General features: G+C 40.6%; 1 protein-coding gene across 2 annotated transcripts in view; it reads left to right on the top strand.

Annotated features, from left to right (window-relative positions):
* The first annotated feature begins 943 nt into the window (after nt 1-943).
* Nucleotides 944-18,309, top strand: part of ATXN7L1 (ataxin 7 like 1) — a 112,931-nt gene continuing 95,565 nt past the window's right edge. The window contains exon 1 of one of the 2 annotated variants that reach the window (XM_057417882.1): nt 944-1,253. In XM_057417882.1, coding sequence (XP_057273865.1) covers nt 1,235-1,253 — 19 coding nt within the window. In that variant the 5' untranslated portion in view covers nt 944-1,234. The remainder of the gene's footprint in view (nt 1,254-18,309) is intronic. The other variant, XM_057417881.1, reaches the window with a different exon arrangement.

The raw sequence follows: 18,309 nt of genomic DNA, 5'->3' as shown, positions 1-18,309 counted from the left end.
ACTGTTTTGGCTTTGGTATGCTTGGCTTAACAGGTGTGAGCTGGAGCAATAGGTTTATGCCGTAACTCCTTACCCACATCAGGTATATTGAGGACAAAAATTTTCCCAGTAGTGTTATTTTCTACCCTTACCTAAATGAAGAAAAAATTAACCAAAACTTACACAGTCCTAAAATTAAAAGAATGTAAATCCTGTGGGTTACACACAGCGAGACGAAAACCTCCGTATTATTTGAGAGGAGTGGGACCTGCGAGTTCAGAGCTGCCGTACAGTAGCCTAAGACATCAAAACAACGAAAAGCCCATTTGCAAACAGACGAAGCCTGTGTTTAAACGCAGATCAGGTAGTATTTGGACAACAAAATGGCTGTGGCTGTGGTTATAGGTGATCCACAGGAGGGCAGCTGGAAGAAGTCGGGAAGACCGGGAGCCCCGACACCGCCACCCGGGGCCGCGCTGGGCCGCGGGGGTCGTGCCGCAAATACCGAGGGCGCGACCCACGGACTTACTGCGGGGCGCTGCGAGACGCGGGGCGCTGCGAGACACGGGGCGCGTAACCCCGGGGCGCGCAACGCCAGCGGCTGCCTTCCCGGCAAGGCTCTTCGGCAGCTGGCCCCGCTCCGCTCCGCCGGGCCGGGCCGGGCCGGGCCGGGCCGGGCAAAGCCGCGCCGGGCGGAGGAGCTGCGCAGGGGCGCGGAGGGGCAGCGCTGGGCGCGGAAGAGACCCGCGTCCGGCGGCCCCCTCGGGGCGGGCGGCAGGCCCGGCTGCCGGCGGCGTCGCGGGGCGCGGCGCGCAGGCGCGGGGCACGCGGGCATGCGCGCTGTGCTGCGGGGAGCCCGATCTGATAGGGAGCAGGCCGTGCCGAGCCGCGCCGTGCCGTGCCGTGCCGCGCCGCTGCCCCGCGGCGCGGGATCCGCCGCTGGGCCGGCGCCGCGGTGGGGGAAGGGGGCGAGGGGGAGGATGCGCGGAGGGGCCGGAGGATGCTGCGGGGGGTGGGGGCTGGAGGGTGCTGCCGCGGGGGCCCGGCGGTTCCGCTCCCTGGCAGATGCTCCGACCATTGTGCCTTTGCTGTTGCAAATAGAAACACTGCTCACCTCCTCACCTCTCCTCCTCCCCCCCCCCGCCAAACAATAAATGCACACCTCTGGGCCCTCGCCGCTTCCTGACTCTGCTTCTCTTCTGCAGGTGTAGATCTAGAAGAGACTGGAAAGGAGGGTGGAAAAAGCAGGGAGGTTATGAGGCTTAATAAAGAAGGTAAGTGGATAGTGCTGGCACACCTCTCTACCTGTCTGTCTCTTGGTGGCTGTGGATGACTGTGGTTTGGCCTTGACAGGGTAGTTTAATAGCATATGGGTATCTCTGTCATGAAGAATGTTTCAGGGTTGGATACACGCAGATGACTGTCACCGTGTCAACTTCTTTTGAAGTATAACAGGTGTATGCATACAACTGAGAGATGTGGTAAAAGATAAGGCAATTTTAAGTCAAAAGACAACTGCACCTCAGTGGCCATGTTGGATTTTTTTCGAGGACCCTGCCCCTTGATGCAATGTTTCGTTTACTTCTCTGTGGGGATGACCATATAAACCTGTGCATCAACTTTAAATGTTATATTATTAGTGACTAGTGAAAAACATTTTCACTCACAAACAGTTACCATCTTTGGGTTCATCCACTTTAGCTCAAGTCCCATTTTATTCTTTCATCCTCGTGGCTGAGTGACTTACAGTCAACTGAGCAGCCAGCATCTTATCGTATGTTAGGCTAAGCCTTATTATGCAAAACCAAATACTGGTCATTTGCTTTTCTGATCATAAGGTTTTCTGGTACCGTAAGTATGAACAGGCAAATTCCAGGCTAATGATATTTGCTAATATGTCATGCCTGACACAGTTCTGTCAGTTGAGAGGAGAGACTTGAATGGGGAGCGTGGGCAAATCAAATCTACACATTATGTGACATGCGCTGTTAACATGCTGAGGTAAAACCTCATGCAACTAGTGAAATGGTTTGGGACATGTTTTCATGTAGCTTTCTGTTTCTGTTCCATTAAGAAAGCAGTATACATATACAACCTTTCTGTCACGAGAAATACTTCTTGTGAAGTCAGTTTGTAATGAATGATCCCATCATAGTAAAACTTCAGTGTGACTTAAGTGATGCTGAGAGAAATCCCGCTATTACCTGTAATGCCACCTCATATATTCTGAAATGATGCAAAGTTTCTTGTTATGCTATAGTTGTCATTACAAGTGCATTCAATTTTGAGCATCTTGGTAGCTAAAAGACATCTTGTGTTTTCTAAACAAGCTTTTGAAAAAAGAATGAACTAATAATATAGAGTTGTGTGATAAACTATTGTGTGGAGTACACATTAAATAAAATTATTTAAAATATCATAAAACCTCCCTTTTCAAAGACCTTTATAGAGATGCCAAGCTTGGTTGTATTCCTGTCTTGATTTTTACATGCCTGAACGTATCTGTTTTGCCGACCCAAAAGCAAGTTACAGGCAGATTGGATTTTCATGTAATATAGTATGGCTAAAAAGTTCCGGGCTCAAACAGTTTGTACATCTACCAGTAATGTTGAGTGTATGTTTGATTCAAAAGTAATCAAACAAAAATTTCCCTACTTGAGCTTGGCCTTCATAAGACCTTAATTTTTTGAGATAAAATGTTTTCTGCCTAGAAGTCCTTGAACGCAAATTGTTACTATAAGCTTACTTGAGACATAAAGATTGAAACGCATCCCTGCTCCTTAGTCATACATAATATGCAAATTGTTTCTTAGAACAATTCAGTATAGATTATCAGCTCTACTCTGTCATTGTTTGGTTTTAGGGAGGTTATAGGCTTCATCAAAGGAGCTCTATTTAAACTCAGTATCCAGAAAAATTATTTCCAATCTAAGTGTAATGTCATTGCTGACATTGTGATAGTGAGAGGTGTGAAGCACTTATTAGCTTTCATAGTATTTGCACTGTTACACAGTTTAAAGAAACAAAACTTATATTTAGAAAATAAAAAGCTTTAGGAATTTTATTGCTTCCAAATAGTAACTTGTTTTGGATCACTTAGAAAGGACTTTCAAGAAGTTTGAAGAAATAGTATGTGTTGAAATATTTCTACTGTATTCACTTCAGCAGTGTGTTAATACAGGTGTTTTCACCACACCCATCCATGTCTCTGAATGCCCACTGTAAATCTTCCTGGAGCCTCACTATCCTTACTAGTAAAGGTGGGAAGAATTTCCAGGGTTAGATTGGTCTGCAGAAAACATAGCTCGTGGGCTTGCAGAAATTCTGGGGCACTTGTTCTGATCTTGTACACATCTGTTGCGTGACATAGTGACTTCTTTTGTCTGCTTTGTTCATAGACAAGGGTTGTGGTCATGGTAGGTCTTAACACCAAACCAAATGAATTTTTCTTTGCTTTCTTATCTATTTGAGTAGGTCTTCATATGGCATTTGTGGTGCCAGGAGATTGTAAGAGGTGTCTTACAAAAATCAGACTTTATTTGTGTAAGGGGGGGATGACGGAAGGACAGGACTTCAGATATCAAAAATTAGTGTCCTGTTTGAGAAGGATAGTATAAAACCTGATCTCAGTGCTTTTACTTCTTCTAATATTTGTCTGCATTTTGTCAACTTCAGTTGGTATGACCAGACTCATGTGGCCATTCCCTTGTGAGTGGTTAAGCAGGCAGCCTTTTTAGACTAATGAAACTGTGCGTGGAGAACATAGTGGGGGAAAGGGTAGGGAAACTGTGGTCCCCTCCAGAGTGTGACAAGGTGTTTCAGTTTGGATCCATAGGAAAAAAATTTGTCTGGTGTCAAAAAATGCTTCATCCCCCTGTCACTGGCTCCTTTCTGGTTGTGTACTGTGGATGTTTAGAGTGGTGGGCTGCTCTTTCTCCCTCTTACCCAGGTGGGGGCCTGGGAGGCAGTATTACCAGTGGTGGTGGGGAGGAACCCTGTGAAATCTCTGCCTGACAAAGGGGTTGATACTTAGCACATCCCTGGGCAAAAGGGTTGCAGTCTGGCAGTGCTCATCCTTTCTATAATGCAAAGGATGTACCGAGGCCATGTGCCCCCTGTGCCCCCTCCTTTGGGCAGAAGTAAAAACATAGAAATATTGCTCACTGCTTTCCTTTATTCTGCAGTGTATATGTAGGCAGCACAGTGGAGAGAAATTTCCTGAACATTTGTTCAGTTTTGTAGATGGAATTGCTTTTTCATGCCAATACTTGGTTTATGTATCCTTTAGCAAATGCAGTATGGCCATGGTGGACTTTTACTGGCTTGTAGGTTTGTGGAGAGGAGATTACCAAGTTGTAAGTGTTCACAGAAAGTGAAAAAAATTATGCAGAAATGTTTGTGCTAGGGGAAAAAAAAAACAAACCAAAACTCAACACACTTATTTGCTTATCTAATCAGGAAACAGAACCAGCATTGTGTAACTTATCTGACAAATCACTACCAACCAACCGTCTTAGCTAAGAGGGGTTATCAGAATTGGACCAGCATTTGGGGTTTAGATTGAATTTTGAAAGTTGAATGGTGTGTCTGAAGAATGAAGATTTCGTTCTAGATAGCAGGCATAGTAAAAGGACTCTGTATGTATTTGACAGTTTGTGTCCTGTAAAAAGTCACAGTAGTTGTATGCCTGGGAGATACAGTGATCTTTTATTATCAGTCATAACCTGTAAGTTGTTTAGATTAATTTTAGAGGCATATGTTTTGCTCTATGCAATATTCAAGAAAATAATAGAAGAATGTTATTTTTTTTGGTTTTCCATACAGAACCTGTTAGTAATCACTTTAGTAAATGTGCAAGCATTAAGTGTCGTGTTTCTAGGTATGCATGGACTGTAAAGGAGCAAAAGATATCCTGTGTATCTTCGTGGACTACAGCAGGGTTAAACACAACATGGGATTTAGATCTGTATCTGGGTACTTGGTGTCATAATCAACTTCATTTTCTCAGTTCAGTGGGTTTGTATTATTGAGGTTTCAATCTGATGGTGTGTGTATTTTGTCTTAGATGATCTATTCTGTTTTTCTAATATTGTGTTAAAATTAGAGATTTTCTATCATTGTGCAGCCCCAGACTTTACCATTTTACTTGACGATTACACAAGCAAACTGGATAGTTGTTTACAGTATGTTTTTCCTATTTTTGACTTCCCATGTAACTATCTGATGGAAAGCTTTTTGGTAAATCCATTGGCACTGTCAGAACAAAATTAAAGGGATACTGATTAGTTTTGCTTTCAGAATTATTTTTTTTATTCTTCAGAAGAATAACTTGATTTTATCATTTTTCATGGAAAAATAAGAAGCTAAGGAGATTGGGTGATGGTAGGGAGCACTTTATAGGGAAAAAATAAAGGATGTAGCTTGTAACATTTTACTTATGAAAAGCCAGAGGAAGAGAACGAAGATTATTTATGAGGAGATTGTAAAAGAAGAGAAGGCAAAACCAGCTGGTTAACACAAGCATAGGAATTGAAGCTGGTCTTTTTTTTTGATTCTTATTTATTTTGTTGTTTACTAGTGGTTTGCTGATGGTGCTGTTTGTCTCCTTTAAAAACATACTAACTAAAAACTTAAGGATAAAGCATTCTTGTTTTTATTTAGCTGCCTTCATCTCCACCTTTTTGTGGTGGTAGGGAATGTTTGAAAAGTCTGAGAGGGAAAGAAAATTATAATGAAGTTTTGAGCACATACCCCAGAAGAAAGAAGTGAGGTTTTTGAATTTAGACCACGTTGATTGGTGATTTGGGGTTGGTTTTGACTTTGGTTTTTCAGTGGGCAAAAGAGGGAGGTGAATGGTGTATAGTTTTCTTTCTCTTCCCTGTAAGCTAATAAGGTCTTCCAGAGATACTGGTTCTTAAACAGATGTAATATTCAGGTGGAGCTTGGTTAGTGAAAGAACTGAGAATTAGCAGCATACAAAACTGTGGTTATTAGCAAGTGAAACTTTTTCTTACCATTCTTATCTTTATGCTGGGAATAAGAATAGTGAGCAAAGGTCCCCACTGGGTTTTTCTTTAGGATGAGAAATGACAGTGGGACTGGATTCTGGTGTTCAAATACCCGATCAGTTCAGTATATGATATCTGACTTCCATAGTTTTATTTTTTTTCCCATGGACAGCTTCTGCAGGGGGTGGCGTGGCTCATGGTTGTGGCTGTCACCTCATTTAATGTGTCTCAAGAAATGGTAACAGAGGAAGAATGAAACATTATGTATGATAGTGCCCAGAAATTTAGTCAGAATTGTAGTTTATCCTCATAGTTACATAGTTATTTTCTGAAACCTGTCCTTTAGTTCATCAGCCCACACACTGGATAAAAAGAGTGGAGTCATTGTAAGGCTCTCTGATCAGACATTCTGTGTTTTAAGTCAGGATTTTGGTAGGATTTTAAAATATGTATCTGAACCTGTTCTAGAAATTATTTTGTTAAAGATTCTGGGTTTGTTAGATGGCACATATCTTGCTGGAGTTCGGTAATGTTTCTCCTAGTACTTGTGCAACAGTTATTCTGAAGAGGTTAGATCTCCTGTAGCTTAAGGTAGCTTGTTTGATCACTGGTGGGGAAACGACATGTGATTTTCTGTCAACTGACAGCACTGTCACTAAGGATCTGTCTCTGACATTGCTTCTACTTGTTGCAATTTATAACTGGACTTGAGAAAGAAGGAAATGGGAAATGACATGTGTACTAGAGTGTACCCTGTTGTCACCACAGAATGTGAAATAACTTCTTTTATCTGTTTTTGATTGAGATATAAAAACGTGTGTGTTCTTGTTGATCTGCCTCCATACGTGGTTAATAGTTTATAGACTAAATATAGGTTTCCACATTTCAAAGAAGACTACACAAGTGTTGAACCATTTTCACTGTGAAACAGAGTAATTTCCTTGAAATAGGCATTTTGTTCTAGTTAATAAAAATTAGGACATTGTCCGGTTCTGTATTATCTTTGGGGCAAAATTTTTAGCCATTTAACCAAGGCTGATGTGTATGAAATGGAATCAGTGGGAAGTCCTATAGAAAACATGTTTCAAATCACATTTTGTTTAAGTTGTGGATCACAGGAGTCCTGTAGGCAGAAAGTGTAAGTTTCTGGTAGTCCCAGTGAAAGTTTAGATTTATAACCCTGCATGTATTACTAAAAAGGTTCACCTTTAGTAAAAATAGTATGTAGATATGAGTATTTCTTAAACAGTTAACTCCACCATAAAGTCACCTGAATGACATGACCATGTGTTATTAAGAGTAGTTTTGGAATGACTAGCAAGAAAGATTTTCAATAGCTAGGAACTTGGTGCAGAAGTTCTTCAGCTTGTCCTTGAAAAAGCTGATTCAGGAGTTAGTGGTGTTAGTGGTGCAGGATTCCCGGTGAAGCTTGTGTCTTTAGGTTATTTGTATGCAAAAAAAACCTGTGGTGAATGCTGCTGTGATGCAGTCAGGGTGTTTGACAGAGGTCTCTTAGTAATTCTATAGCAAGATGGTTCTCTTGCTGGATGAGAAAGATAGTTGCTATGTGGGTAAAATGATCCAATTTTTTATTGTGCTGTGCAGCTCTCTTAGCTGACTCAAATTGGAGATGGAATACAGCGTGTTACTTAAGACTGATGTGGGGCAAAGGAAAACGGACCACTGCATGCATCATTTCTCTCTTTCCTCTTTGTGTCCCTTTATATGGTTGAATGTTGATAATTTTAAGGGAGTAGTTTTGTCATGAATTGTATGGTTTATTAAAAGGTGTGCTTTAAAGCCACTGATGGCGCTAGAGAAGCGGGCTTTCTGACTGCTTTTGGTATTGTGCTCAGTAGAAATAGGGATGTCTTCCTTACTTCGGAAATGTTGTGTTTGTTATTCAGCAAATTTCCTTTCATATTTTACTAAGCTATGTTAATAATATAGCCCTTAAGCCCAACCCATCTTCCTATTTATCTGTGTTCTTGACATTATAATCTAGAATTATTTGGTCTTCCTGTTTTTTGGTTTCTGTGTGCATGTATTTATAAAATGTGCAGTGTTTGGCAAAAAAAGAAGTGGAATTTTCCCAGGTCAGCAAGAGCATCAGCCAGGAGCAGTAGTGAAGTTGAAGACAAATGCTGTAGGTTCTGCACAACTGCTGGTACCAGTGTACATCTAGTGCAGTTTCACTAATCACCAGGCCCCTCCTGAATCATCTGTAAAGCGGAAGCAGTTGTGTTGTGACACTGTGGTGTGCAGTACACAGGGGGTTTGGACTTCCTTTTGCTTCCCTTTCTGTTCCCTTGGAGCAGGTGTTCAGCAGAAGAGGCAGAAGGGTGGCTGATGAAGTAACATCAAAACATAAGAATGACTGGCAAAGGGCATGAGCTATGAGGTTTGATTCTGTGTTCTTAATTTTTTTTTGGTTTTATTCTAATATAGAGTGTTTGATATTTTCTGACCATTCTTTCCCTTCCTGTTTCTGCTGTAGGGGTCTAAACATAGGGGGGCAGGCAGAAGACTGGGAATTTATAGTTATATTTGGATTGAACACTGCTAACATCATACACATAATAATTGTTGACAGGTTTGTTGGACCAAAAGTGTCTTTTCTGTCCAGACAAAACAGGATGGGATTGGATTTCTCCAGTATCAGAATAAGGCGACTTCAGCTTGTCATTGTTCTGAGCTGATTTGGTCAGAATGGAAGCAGAGGTTTGCACAAATGTAAATCATCACGTGCATTCATCTTTGAATCTCTGACAGGTATTCTGTCCTCAGGTGGCCTTTCGGCTGGCCACTTGAGATTGTCCAGATTAAATAGATTATCAGGTGGTAGTTGGCATATGCAGTTATTTTTTTAAGCTGCTCTTAGTCCTGTCTCATTGAGAGAGGACGCTTCTGATGATTTAAATCTGAAAAGTTTGTTGGACCCATGCCACCACAACAGCCACTGAGAGAGCCAAAGCCTTGTTTGTTTGGGGCTGATAATGGAGACAGTCAGAGGACAATGATCTGGATGAATATAAGTAATTCGTCTGTTACTGCTGTGATTAGGGAGGCAGTGTTATTATTTGCATGATCTGAATGGCTAGCAGCCCATCAGAGACTAGATGCTACTGTGTGCAGGAAGGGTGTGTGCATGTGTGTTGTGAAATCGTTGTGCTGCAGAGCTAACTTTTTAACATATGACAGAGCAGGAGTTTTAATATTGACAAACAAAAGCACTTAGTTGCTCAACATGATAGGTGGTAGACTTTGGCCTAAACTAAAGTGGCTTTCTTAGAACTGGCAAGGAAAGCTTTAAGGTGGTGTTCAAAAGGCAGTGAAGTAGTTTTGCAAGAGAATGGAAGATATCCTTACTCAAGTGTGGAAGCTGGCCTGAGTGAAAATACAGATTGGTTGTTAAAAGCTTAGTAAATGGATACTGACATTGTGAGCCAACTAGAAATGTGAGCAAATGGTGTGATAGCAAGTAGGATGTGGACAGAGTATGCTAGGTATGCCAGAAGAGCCTGGAAAGCAAAGACGAGTCATTCCTAGTGTTTAAAGCTGGAATGGAGGATTTTTGGTTGCAGAGAGAATAATGGCAGATCAGTATGACAATATAGAAGAAAGAACTTTTGAAACAGCATAAACAAGCAGGAGAACATTTGTCAAGGAAAAAAAAGAAGAAAAATTTAATATCTAATGTGAGGTGACGGCCCAGGAAACCCTTTAGCCCTGAGAATGTTTAGGGAAGACTTTGTCCTAAGGATGCAAGACAGGAGAATGATTTAGGTATAGATGTAGCCTGAATGAATGGATCAAGAGAGAAGTCATTGTCAAGGATGACGTAGTATTTCATATCTGAATGATGCGCAGGATGATAATGCTGTCCGCAGTTATCAAGAGAGGGGGTGGAGAAGAGAGGGTGGGAAGGGTGAGATGTAAGTTCTGTTCTAGCTGTATTGAGCTGAATCTGACAGCTACTCAGTGACAAGAGGTGTCAGAAAGATAGACTGAGATTTTTTTGTTTAGACATAAATCTACTGTATTTGAGACCTGTCTCCTTAGGAGCAGAGTTTGTGGATGAATTTCCCGATCATAAGAGAAGGTGCAAAAGATGCAGCTTAATGGAGCTACTAGAAGACAAAGGAGAAAGAAGGAACCTCCCAGGAACCTGTGAAGTGTTTGGTACAGGGAGGAAGGGAAGCAGGAGAGGGTAGAGTTACCAAAGTAAGAAAAGGAGAATGAATGCTTTAAAAGGAGCAATGCATTTAATTTTTATGAGGAACGTACGAGGGTTATGGGTGATGGAAATATATGACTTAGTCAAACAAAGATATAGCAATAGTAAAAGCTTTTAGACGTTTTAGTGAAGTAGTTGCGGTGTAGTGCAAGGGACAGCTGAAGGGAATTCAGGCTGAACTTAGAGACTAGTTAAATGTGTAATTTGTTATCAAACAGTTCATAATGAGTTTAGAGATGAAAGAAGAATAGAAAGAGATGTAGTGGAGTTAGAGAAGCAAGGGGTAAGAAGTAGGTTTCCAAATATAGGAAAGACTGCCTGTCCTGCTGTTCCATCAGAGCATGAGGAGAAAGGTGATGTGAAGTATGGGGTGATGTGAGTGAGGCAAGTGGAGAGTGAGACAGTTTCGTATCTATGGTATGAGGAAGAAGGGAGAGCTGTAAGGAAGAGAGAGTGGGAAGGAAGAATGTGGAATGATTATTATGTTTTCTGGCTTTCTCTTGGAATAAATATTTGCATTCTAATGTAGAGAAAGAAATGGATACAAGAGAAGAGGCTTGAGGAGTGAGTCAAAAGTAGGAGGAAAAAAGGCTGAAATTGCAGGTGTGGGTTCAGCTCAACTGGAGGAATGGCACAGCTTAGTAAGCAGTAGGAGAGAGAGAGAAAACGTGCAGTAACCTCATTTCCAGTCTGTTTTCCTTTTCCACTGCAAATTCTAGGACAGGCAAAAATAAAGTGAAGGAAATAGATATTTAAGACGAACATGGATTTGGGACTGGTGGAGTTGGACCTAGCTGTGGGAAGGAAATGAAAAAAACATTAAAGGTGGAAACAAAAAGGAAAAAAATACTGTGTCAATGTGAAAAAGGGTGGAGTCCTGAGTATCAGAAATAATGGAGTGGGAATAATGAGCAGTACCAAGAGAGTAAATTGGTGCTATTAATTATATGCCAGGTCAGCCTTTGAGTCAGGTTCTCAGATGGAAGGTTCTTTTGGAGATGACTAGAGAGAAGATTGCTAGCATTTTGTGCTCTCTGACAACCCCATGCTTGAATCACAACATGCCTCTGAGAAAGGTCAAAGCCTTGAAGAAAAGCAGTATTTTGGAGAAATCCAGAGAATATTGCCTTTTCTCCAAGGAGAGTGAAGCGTGTGTAGATCATGGCTGTGGCAGCAGAATGCTTCTGTGCTTGGGTGACTGTTTGTATCTATTACATCATGTGATGGGCATGAAAGTGGTTTGCTTGCTTGTTTCTAGCTCAGTAGTTTTGTTCCTTGCAGTGCATCATAAGTAGGTAATGTATCTACGTGACCTATCATGTGCTGATATTGACTTGCGCTTCCTGCTTCCAGAGCTGAGACAAGGCCAGAGGATTCCATTATCATGGACTGGGTCCCAGCTAGTGCAGTATTGCACAAGGTGTACCATCAGAGCTTGGGCATGGTGCTACAGTACCCATAGTTGTATGGCTTTTTGCTTGTTTTGCAGGGCAAAGCAAGCTTGTTGTGGTCTGTATGCTACAGGCAGGCATGTGTTATGATACAGCGTTTTTGTGGGGTTTTCTTGAGAAGGCAGAACAATGATTTTTGAGGTGTTAAGTGGAATGGCTGTCATTTATGATGCAGGCTTCTCAGTGTTTAAGAAGCTAATCTCAGGTTTTCACATGTCTTTAGTAGATCTAAACAGCTGTGTAAGGAAAGAGATGGGAACAGGAGAATGCTGTGTGGAAGAGGTTTTTGCTCACAGAGGATTGAGCTGATCCTTTGACACGGAAAGTTTTATCCGTTACCGTCCCTTCTTTTCCCGGGCAACTTTCTGCCTGTCCTTGTACATTATCAACATTCAGTCATCCCAACAGCTTATACACAATGTCTCCCAGTCACTGAGAAGAAAAAAAAGGCATAAGATTTTTCTTTTCAGGGTCCCTTGGGTTTTTTTATGCAGTATCATGAAGTTTTGTTCTAATCTGTATTCATGCTTTTGTTTTATTTTTGGCTTTTTAGAAGACTTGGAGAACCTTGGGCAAGTGTACTAGAAAACTGAATGTGTGGCAATGGAAAGATATAAGGAGAAATGGGAGAAAAAATATTTCAGCTCTTGAAATTATGGTGAGCTGTGTGTATAGTGCTTTTAATAGGGTCTTTGTACATTCTGTGCTTGGTGTTTTCTGCAGCTACTTTCCTAACTTGCAGCACACGAGGTGTGAATGTCACCAAGCCTTGCAGGTATGTAGATTTTGAAAGAGGTAATGCAGCTTTATAGATTTTTGGGTTACTTGTTAATCAGAAAATACTATTCTTGACTGCATCACTGAGGGAGAGAATGCTACAAGTTTTATTTTGTAGCATTTATTATTGTTTCCAGCTTTTCAAGATACCTGTCACTATTCTGACTATTTGTTTTCCAAGCTCTTTGGCAAATAAAAGCTATTGTAAACCTTTATTGCTTTCCTGGAAGGTAAGAGTTTATCCTGAATGTGAGGGTTTGTGTTTTGTTTTGTTTTGTTATTAAGTGTATATTTGGAAAAGTTCTAGAGATGTGTAACATATATCTTCAAATGATTTAACATGTATAAAAGTGCCGGCATTAAAAAATTACTAAGATACAGTCTATATTTCAGAGAGCTTACAGTGCACTTCAGACAAAGCCATCATGGTATGCTGTGAAGGCAAAAATCAGTCTATGAATGTTGAAAAATTTCATGCAGGCAGCTATTTAAAGGAGGAATTTAAAGGAGGTAGAGAATAATTAGTGGAGGAAGGAGGCATTGAAGCTGATAACATAGAGCACAGTGAAGTAGTGTACAGAACAGATTTCTAGTGAGAGCAGTTTATTTGTGAAAATAAACTCTCCCTGTTTTGTTAATATTATCTTGCTGTCTCAGAGCTGGAAAGTGAAGCTAATTGTAATTGCCAGACTGCAAAAATAACATAAATATTGCAAGATAAATCTTAATCTTCCTTAACTCTGTTCCCTAAACATGCCCTCTGTTTTCCAAATACTTTGACATTCCCTTTTTTTGTTAGGCTTCAACCTTATCCATTCTCTTGAACGTTGCCCTAGTTTTAATACTAGGCAAAAAGCGAGGAGAAACTAACACATTGTGTATGCAACAATATTTGTCATTCTTTCATACTCCTCTTCTGTATGAGTTATTTTATGCCCATTTGTTTATATATTACAGGATAAGAGTATAAATGAATTTGCAACATTCTAAGCAGGTTTGACTCTTGTTATGGACTTTCAGCTTCAGAGTGAGTCTGTTGTGTCCAAATTCCTCTGAAGTTTTAATTAATTTCAGAGAATCCCTTGAATGTGGGCTTTTTGTGGCAGATTTCTGATGAACCATGTGCAAGCATAGAGTGCTATGAAAACAATACACAGAACAAGTGCTTATAAAAACTTGCTCATTTTAATACATCGAGGGTGGTGCAAGAGCCTCTCCCTGTGTTCACCCTGTGTTCATAATCATGTATTAAAGCTGCTTTGAGTAGTAATCAGGACAGTGTATATATTCAGAGGAAGGATTTGGGGAGGCAAAGGGGAAGAAATCCTGAGTATACACATGATGACTATTGATAATGTTTATAGATCACCTTTCATTGGAAAAAGGCCCAAAGTGTTCTACCAGCTATATGCAGAAATCAGTTTCTTACTGAAAGGGGGCAGGGGCATCTTTGAGTACAAATATGGCTACTACTGAAAGCCTAATCCTACCTGCAATGGAATTAAATGAAAACGTGCTAAAAGCTGTGTACTGATAGAGTGTAATCCAGTCCTCACTGAAATATGTTACTGCATAATGATTTGGAAAGGAAAGGAACAATACCTGATTTCTAGATTACAAAGAGAATCCACCTTTCCCTGTCAGAGGTCATGGCAGACTTTACTGACTAGTGCTGTTTGCCAGTGTCCAAAAGATGGTGCTCCCATTGGCACCAAATTTTGCTCATTAACATTAAGTAGCAATCGAAGACTGCCATGTTTTGAAATACATTGTTGGGGTTAATCTGTCTTGTCAAAGGACGGTTACCCAAACCAAGCTTATAAGAACAGGCCAGTACTTATTACAGCAAATTAATAGTACTTCACTATATTTTAGCAAGTCACCACAAATACTAGTATGCTGCTTTTCTATCATTTTAAAATTGCTTCGAAGTAGAATTTGATGTTGCTGCTCCAAAAACTACATTGCTTGCTCCTTTCCTGTGCAAACATGACTATCATTATCATTTTCCCTGCACCCGCTCTGCCAGAGGACCATCTATGCTTTACCAGACATGGTAGGATATGATTTTATAATCTCAATTTTGATAATTCTTTTGGTAGTCTGTTTTCCTTTTCTGTTTGTGGAAATGTTCATCCTAGATACTTCAAGATTTTACTTGGCTTATTTTTTTCATCCTAGATAGGAAGGGAAACTAGCTGGTGATACAGTAGTAACTGAAGATTATAACTGGCAATTAATTTTCACTACATGGGTAGATTTATAACATTAGCAAATCCTCCATGAGTAGCCTGCAGCTCTGCCTTTTGTCTGGTAGAACACTGCCTCTACCCTGAAGCAGTCTTCTGCTGTGCCCACTGGATTTTGCTGAAAATCAAATCTGCTTTTGTCACCCAGTACTCCAGAGGTGACTATTCAGGTGAGCATCAGAACACAGTGGGGCAAAACAGGCTGAGTGATGAGTTTATTGAATGAAATAGTAGTTTAAAGAGGTAGCTTTAAATTGGGTGACTGTTACATGATTGTAACATAATCTTTTTCTCTGCAGTTTTTCTCTTGTAAAATACAGGCACTGAATTCATACACTCCATTATACATAGAGATTGTGCAGTTAGGGTTTCAAAGAGACATGTGTTTTTCTTTATAACAAACAGAACTAAATTTGGTCACAGTCCATTCTGAATGTGTTGTGTTAGGAAGAACTTCTATCTAGAATATAAGTAGGGATGGAAGAATTACCTTAAAGTATTGATTAAGTTATTACTCCCTGTGCAAAGCAGTCCTGAAGAAGGCTGAAAGTGCGTGATTGGGAGAGTAGGAGAGAGGGGAATACTACTACTTTTCATGCATTTTTACTGAAATGCTGTATCCTGGTTCTGATGTGCACATCAAGTGTTGGAAAAACTGTAGGGAGTTCAGAAAAAAATCTACATTAATTTGAGGACTGGATAATCAGCTTTAGAACGGAAGATTTAAGAAGCTCAATCTAGTTTATCAACAGACGGTAGAGGCTACCTGCTAAGTCTATAAGTACTTAGGGCGAAGGTATCTGACAGTTAGATTGTTCTTTGTTAGCTAGATTAAAGGGATTCGCATGGCTGAAAGCTGAAGCTAGATCTGTTCGGACTAGAAATAAGGTGCAGTTTTCTAATGATACAATTAAATAGGAGCAGCTTATCAAGGGATGTAGTAGACTCTCTGTTGCACAAAGTCCTTGCATAATGCCCTGGTGCTTTCCCAGGAAGCACCTGGTGCTTTAGCCAGTCAGAAAGCTTGGGTTTGAAGCTGGAACATGATGGAATTCTGTAGCCTGTTTTAACATAAAAATTCATTACAGATCATAGGGAAGATTTTTCTTCTCAGTTCCTCTCCTCCCTAAAATTTCATACATTTTAAATGCTTCTTTTGTTAAGAAAGTTCATGCGAAAGATGACGTCATCAAAGCAAAAGGCAGCCTCCTAGCAGTATGGGTAAGAAAGTACCATCCTTTATTACCAGATGAAAGAGGAAGTAACACTTCCCATTCACCCATTATATTTTCCTGGTACTCAAACCCACAGATATCCCTCCAGTCATTAATTCTAAGCATAACATAATAATTTACCAATATAATTGTTAGCCTTCTCAGAGGCGTTGCAGATAATTTGTGCCTTCTCACTCGTAAGTTCATGCAGCAGATATCTGGGCCAAATGCCCCCTTCAGCTTTACTTTGCAAAAGTAAAAAAGCAGCCTTTGTCAACGTGTTTTTCCTGGTGCTGCCTCCTTGTCCATAGACTTATAAGAAAGTAGCAGGTCAATCTTTGTGGAAAGGTAAGAGGCTGTGTAATTTCTGATGAACTGTGTGGGAATTCTTTTTGTCCTGGTTTTGCAAAAGGAATAGGATGCTGGGGAGGGACTCTTCATTAGGGACTGTAGTGATAGGACAAGGGATAACAGGTTTAAACTTAAACAGGAGAGGTTTAGGTTAGATATAGGGAAGAAGTTCTTTACTCTGAGGGTGGTAAGGCACTGGAATGGGTTGCCCAAGGAAGTTGTGAATTCTCCATCCCTGTTGGTGTTCAAGGCCAGATTGGACAGAGCCTTGGGTGGCATGGTTTAGTGTGAGGTGTCCCTGCCCATGGCAGGAGTGTTGAAACTAGATGATCTTAAAGTCCTTTCCAACCCTAACTGTTCCATGATTCTGTGACATCATTTAGTTTACCTCTTTGTTGTAAGATCACCATCAGTCTGAGTGAAAGTGTTACCTTTTTTCGCAATTATGTCTACAGCAAGGCAAATAAATGCTGATTTAAGGGACCATTCAACTTAGATGGGAGTTGTGTATGTAGCGTTAAAGGAAGAACCTAACCTGTTTTCAGTGAAAACACACTTTAAGAGGTTTTCCTAGTGTCTGTGGTCCTGTAACTCTGTGTTTATAAGAGTCACAAAATGATTGGAAAGCAAATGTGATACATCTCAAGTTTATAAATTGTCCTCCCTCATCCTCTTACCAGTATTGCTCCCTCCAAAAACTTGTAAGAAGGTAGCATGAATTGAGGTTCTAAAAAGGCAAATGCGCAATATTGGATTTTTTTCAATGAAATGTTAGCTTTTGGGACTTACACACCCAACAAAAACTGAAGAATTTCAGATCTGTGGAATATATGGGAGGTTTTTTATTTGTTTGTTTTTGTTTTGGGGTGGGTATTCTGGTTTATTATGGTTTTTGGTTTTGGTTTTTTTTCCCCTCTAGTTGGAAAGGCTAAAACCAAATGTGAATTGAATGATGAAGTTTGCTCTAAATGTATGTCAGTGTGTATTCTGTGTGTATGAGCTCGAGCTGTTTCTTGTCAGGAATCTACAGGGTCACACGTCTTGTGCTACTTCATAGTAGTATCATGAGGAGGTTCTGAGGGTTCAGGGAATCTGAATCTTCCTTGGTTCCTTGTTGCTGCCTGTGACAAGGTGGCACAGCTTGAGAGGTGTTTGATCCATCCTTTCTTAGCTGAGTGGTTTACACTCAGAGTCACCCTTAGTGTGTAACTTGTGCACTGAGTTCGACTGAGTGTTTGGGCCAAGTGGCCTTGTCCTGGTCTCCTCACTGTGTAGAACCCTGTATCCACAATCTCTCAAATGCTGGATTAGGCTAGGATGTGCCGGTAGGTAATACACTCTGCAGGATACTAACAGCCATGCTAACATCAAGCAGATGATTAGTCTACTTAACCTTCCCAGCATCATTTAATCCATATCTGTATTCAGGTTGCATATTTTTCTTAAGTATGTGGTGATTCAAAATGACCCTCTTTTGAGGCATCAGTTCTCTTCCTTCATCTGATTTTCTGTTTTTTATACAGTGTGCTTGGGGGTCTTTTGCTTAAATTAAAATTGAGTTTAGTTTGTTTCTGCTGTCTCTTTTAGAGCAACTGCTTTTAGCTATAAAAAGTATATACTCTTCAGTGGAACTAGTGTTTGGGAGTTGGTCTGAATTGTGTCTGTATTATATAGCCGGTATTTTTAGATGATCCTTGTCCGCTGTCAGTATTTTAGGTAGACTGTTTCTCTTGCCAGGAATGGCTTCATGAGAATTCTTTCAGTGATATTGCAGCAAAAGCAACATCTAAAAAAGAACAAAAGTCTGCACTTTGGGTTTGTATAGGTACAAAACTTCCATGTGGATACTGCTTTGAAAGAAGTGTAGTACTCAAATTGTGTTCACTGCCAGTGTCTAATACATTGTCTTTTGCAGATGTTGGGGACAGCCTGCTCTTGGCTGTATGAGCATCCAGGCTGTTTTCTGCCCTAATCAGGCAACTTGTAGCTGATACCTGCTGTCAGTTAAAGATTGTGGACAGGCCTTGGTGTGCATAGGCCTTC

This window comes from Pezoporus wallicus, unplaced genomic scaffold (assembly GCF_028554395.1).
Source record: "Pezoporus wallicus isolate ANWC-B61680 ecotype Strahan unplaced genomic scaffold, APGP_CSIRO_Pwel_v1 contig_5542, whole genome shotgun sequence".
NCBI lineage: Eukaryota > Metazoa > Chordata > Aves > Psittaciformes > Psittacidae > Pezoporus > Pezoporus wallicus.
Note: the sequence above shows the minus strand (reverse complement) of the source record. Positions and strands in the feature narration are given on the sequence as shown.